The sequence below is a fragment of the Amia ocellicauda genome, chromosome 12 (genome assembly GCF_036373705.1).
Source record: "Amia ocellicauda isolate fAmiCal2 chromosome 12, fAmiCal2.hap1, whole genome shotgun sequence".
In the NCBI taxonomy this organism is placed as follows: domain Eukaryota; kingdom Metazoa; phylum Chordata; class Actinopteri; order Amiiformes; family Amiidae; genus Amia; species Amia ocellicauda.
Genome location: NC_089861.1, coordinates 25,891,753 through 25,897,054, shown reverse-complemented (window position 1 = coordinate 25,897,054; position 5,302 = coordinate 25,891,753). Strand labels below are relative to the sequence as shown.

General features: G+C 38.6%; 1 protein-coding gene across 1 annotated transcript; it reads left to right on the top strand.

Annotated features, from left to right (window-relative positions):
- Nucleotides 1-2,649: 2,649 nt before the first annotated feature.
- On the top strand, nt 2,650-4,210 carry LOC136764119 (E3 ubiquitin/ISG15 ligase TRIM25-like). Its single transcript, XM_066717940.1, has one exon. The coding sequence runs from the start codon at nt 2,906-2,908 to the stop codon at nt 3,548-3,550; it is 645 nt and encodes a 214-aa protein (XP_066574037.1). The 5' UTR covers nt 2,650-2,905; the 3' UTR covers nt 3,551-4,210.
- Nucleotides 4,211-5,302: the final 1,092 nt, after the last annotated feature.

Sequence of the window (5,302 nt, the reverse complement as noted above, 5' to 3'; positions counted from 1 at the left end):
ATTCCATTCTTAATATACTAATTGAAAACAATAACTGGGAATTATGACAGTGCCATCTACTGTTCCCAAAGCAGCATTACTGGCAGCAAGCTCAATTTCCTCAGACTCGCCATCCCACAATGAACCAGGCTAGCTACATCTGGACAGTGATATTGGACAATGAAATCACAGCACTTGTTGGGATTTTTATTAATACTACAGTTCACACTGCAGTATGCATTTCTTAATCTGTGTATGTTTTCTTAATTTGTCACAACCTGAAATGATGCATTTAAATGTTGTTTCTCTTCTTCTTTGATTTATTCAACCATACTAAACACCTTAAAGAGGCAAGAAAATTCAGATTTTGAACTATATTTAGTAAATATTTGAATACAAATCACGTTTTAACAAATATTTATTTTATTATAAAGTAGTTCAAATTCACAGTAATACTATACATTTGTCAGATATATGGAATTTTAACCTTTCATCAATACCCAGCTACACCTGCTGCTGATTTAAAAACGTTCATGAATGAGTCAGTTCTCAAAAGACCTGGACAAATCAACTGAGAGCTGATCAATATGTGATGATAATGAACAATGATGAAAGCTACATTATTTTTATTCCCAGGCTGTTTAAGATTCCCCCCCCCCCCCACACTAAATTATCTTTTGAAAACTGCTTTATTTCAGTTACATTCCATTTGTTCAATTAATGGAAAATGTTCAATATTTCAATTCAATCTTGCATCCATCATTTTCAAACCTTGCAGAAAGGTTGCTATTCGATAAAGCATGTGAACAGAATGTGGCGAAGTGTTGTCTGTGGACAGTAATTCCTTCAGCCGAGTCACACAGACGGATGTGATTTCAGAGAGCAGAGGGTTCTTTGTGGTTGACGTACAGGGCTCAATTAAGCTCAGTGAGGCACTTGGAGGTGTGTTGTCGGTTTCCAAGTCGTCAGTTGCCTCTTTGAAGGGTTTAAGGAATGATACGACCTACTTGAGCGTGTTGGTGCTGATGCGTCCGATCTTGTCATAATTATTGCTCTCAGTCTCAGCCAGCACAGATGCAATGTCTTCATACTGTTCCCAAACAGAATTAAGGATGTCAAAATTGGAGTTCCACCATGTCTCAACGGATTGTTTCAGTGACTTTTTCAGCTTGCCCTGCTGTCCTGAATGTTTGAAATATGTGACCAACTTTTTAACATCAGTGAGGAAACCCAGTGACCTCTGGTGACATTTCCATCACGGCAGGAGCAAACGCACTAGACAGGGTCACGTTTAGTATGTGCGCTATGCAATTTAGTCTCATGACTCCTCGTAGGGAACAGACCATGTTGGCTCCATGATCTGTGACGATCTTTCTGCCCATTTCTGTCGCATCAATGCCAAATACTCTGAGATTATGTATTAGTTTTATGCTATTTGTATAACTGGTTATTTATGTTTTAAAAATGTATAAGTCTGCTTGATATGTGCATACCGATGTATACACTAGTTTACACAGTTTATTGCAATTGTTTTGAAAAACAATTGAAAAACACGTTAATTTTCACTTAACTTTTATCCAAGTCTGTATTTTATTTTTTCCTCACACTGTTCGGGCGCTGTGGTTGTGTGTAGTACGATGTGTCGTCGATGCTAGTGTTTAATAATGACAACTATCACAGCCGTGACTAGTAAATATTACATATTTCTGCAATTTTCTGGAAAACACAAAAGAAGTAAATTAAATTTCCTTAGCATATTGCTCTTTACTGATCCTCTCTTCTGAGAAATGGTGGAGTGCACAGGGTCGTCCGCACTAAATGGAGATCTTCACAGCACCACCAAATACTCCGTGTTCAAACAAGATAGTCAACTCCCGCTTTGCTTCCATCTTTGAGAAGGGCTGCTCTAATACAATCCAGGTGCATCGTTTAAAAAAAAACAATTGTTTTTAAAAGAGAAGACTCCAGAATGAGAAATTATGCAGGTTTTCCATTATGTAGAGAGGGGAAAAAATACACCGAACCTCATGCAACTCCCACAATGCACCGTTTCAGGTAACATGAATGTTCCCATATAAATTAGGCGGTGTAGACTATCTAATTTAGATAGAGGATATTTAGTACCGCCTGTTGAAAATGTCACAGTGAGCTCACAGTGAACTCACACTGGGTAATGTGATCATATTAGTATTGATAATGTTATGCCCTGACTTTACGGTGGTATTAATTAAATACACTGGGAGTTGATATTCCAAGCTTTTATTCCTGAAAAATAACAATAGAGCAGAATGAGTGAATGAGCACAGATTGCAGTCAGTCAGTCAACAACTGTATAAGCAAGCTTGTCCCGCTGACATTCCTCTCCAATCTGTCCTTGAATTTTGAACTCCCTTCGAATGGTCACTTCTGGAATACCTCGAGCATCCAGGACTGACTTAGGCGTTGTCACTGTACTGCCTCTGCTTAATCGTTCCGTCTTTCGGAGTACCTTAACTGTTGCTTCCAGCGTCTCTAGGGACTCTACTGATTCTTTATCTTGTTGGCTGTCATTCAGTTCTTTCTGTGTCTGCTCTGTACTGTCCTTACTGTTCATTGTATGAATATAGGACAGGAGGTTTTGGATGTATTTTCAGGTATCTGCTTCCTCCTCCCTGTCTTCCACTTCCTGTAGTACTTTTCCTGCTGCACGGACCAGGATGCGTCTACTTTTCCCACTACCGTCTTCCTCCTCTGCTGGGAAGCACTTCAGGTATCTGCAAACATCTAACCGCAGCAGCACAGCCCTCCTCAGCCTGGCCTCAGCCCCAAACCACACCTCCTGCAGCTCTGGGCAGATCCAGTCCCTCCACACACACAGGTAAGTTTCATTTCTGCTGAAACAGCCTGACTGGAACTGCGTCTCTCTGCCTCTCAGTCTCTCAGTGAAATGGCAGAAGCTGGAGTTTTTCTGGACCAGATCAGCTGCTCAGTGTGTCTGGACACACTGAAGGATCCAGTGACTATTCCCTGTGGACACAGTTACTGTCTGGGCTGTATTAAGAGCTGCTGGGACCGGGATGATAACATCGGTATCTACAGCTGCCCCCAGTGCAGAGAGACCTTTACCCCCAGGCCTGTACTGCACAGAAACATCATGCTGGCTGAAGTGGTGGACAGACTGAAGAAGACAGGGCTAAATACCCCTCCTCCTCCTCCTGTTCACAGTCCTGCTGAACCTGGAGATGTGTTGTGTGATTTCTGCACTGAAGAAAAGACGAGAGCTGTGAAATCCTGTCTGGTGTGTCTGGCCTCTTACTGTCAGTCTCACCTCCAGCCTCACTATGAAGTGGCTCCACTGAAGAAGCACAAGCTGGTTGATGCCACCGGGCGTCTGGACGATGTTCTCTGTCCTAATCATCAGAAACTGCTGGAGGTCTATTGCCGCACTGATCAGACGTGTATCTGTTTGCTGTGTGTAATGGATGCTCATAAAGGCCACGATACAGTCTCAGCTGCAGCAGAAAGGGCTGAGAAACAGGTGAGGACTGTGACTCTGTACTGGGAGCAGAAGTACAGTGACATACACATGTAGTTTTCATGGGTGTATTGATGGGAGGCACACAGTGTCGTTGGAGGGACCTGGGAGTGTCTAATCTATCACAACAATCACATGATGTTTTTATTTTATTATTATTACTTTAGAATGGGTAATATAATTTAGTATTTTCTTAAATATAAATGAGTGTTGCATTAAACTGTTTTGTTGGACAATTTTAGAAATAAAACCTGTCAACGAAGAGAAATATCTTCTCATTCCTGTTTAACTGTTTAGTCTGAAATTGACACACGTTAATAGACATCAGATTATAGGTGGCCCTGCCTATCCTTAATCATTGAATAATAATCAATTAAGGGAAATTGTGGTAACACGAAATGATAGAATCTTTCTCGGCACCCAAACGTAAATGAGACTGATATATATAACGAGAAGTTACCTGACATAAATACTAACTTGCATAGTTATTTGATGTCCGACTAACAACACTAATGAGAGACTCACCTTCGTCTTACTAACTGGTATTGTAGTCAATGTGTTTATAATTTTGTTTAACGATTTGTGTGTCATCATATGCAATTCCATGGTCTTTGATTTGGTCACGGAAGTGATTTGTCGATCTTGAGTGAATTTTAATTAGTTTTCCCTTTGTGTATAACTAGTGTGGTGCTACATTTTATCTTTGTTTTTAATAAACTTGAGAATTTATATCATTGGAATTGGTGTCTGCTTCCAATTTTAACTGAAATTTATACTGTACCTTACGCTACAACATTTATATTTACATTTAACATTTATATTTAACTTTTACATTTAACATTTAGATTTAGATTTAACATTTATATTTAACTTTTACATTTAACATTGTTATTTATATTTAACATTTACATTTATATTTAACATTTATATTTAAACTAAATATTTATTTAAACTAAATATTTGTTTAAGAACTATATTTATACTGTGACTCAGAGATTTAGGATTTAGTTAAATATTTAATCAAATGATAAATATTTATTTTTCAAAAACCGAGATTTAGCATTTATTTAAGTATTTATTTAAATAAACAAAATATTTATAAATGTGGAAAAAATGGCTTAAGTATTTACTAAATGTGGAAAAAAACACAAGGTTTAAGTTAAATGTGTGAAAAAAGACACTCGTTAAAAAGTGTGCACTGTTTTACATTTGGAGCCCTATAGTTATATCAGTACATCTTTTTCTTGCTTTTCTTTGAAACAAACTCACTGATTGATAAGGGTGAGTACCTCTGACGCACCAGATCATATTCAATAGACATCAGATCAGAGTCCAGTGGTTAAGCCGCAATTCACCCATTGAGATGCTCAATTTGTTTGATCAATCCCAGCTTGAAAAAAGACTTTCACCACTTGCATATGTGACAGATGCAGTCAAATATATTCTGAAAGCAATATCCACATTATGGAAAACAATATGGCGTTCCTTATTCTTAAGTAAAATAAACATATTCCGTGGTGACTGGGCAGTGCAAAATGTAATCAGCAAAACGGTGTATTTTACTAATATTTCACGGTTTCTCAATGAATTATTACTTCTGTCTTTTCTTTAAAATAATTATATTACCTGTTAGAGACTCTCTGAGCGGTCACTCTGCTTAGTCCCGCCTTCTAGAAGACGAAAATGACCCAATCAGTGACGAGAGGTTTTGGAAACCAACTCTGTTAGGACGGAACTGCTCCAGGGGGCAGAACGCATCTGATGCATCTGATTGGTTACTTGCCTTGAGGAGGCGGGACACACATGACG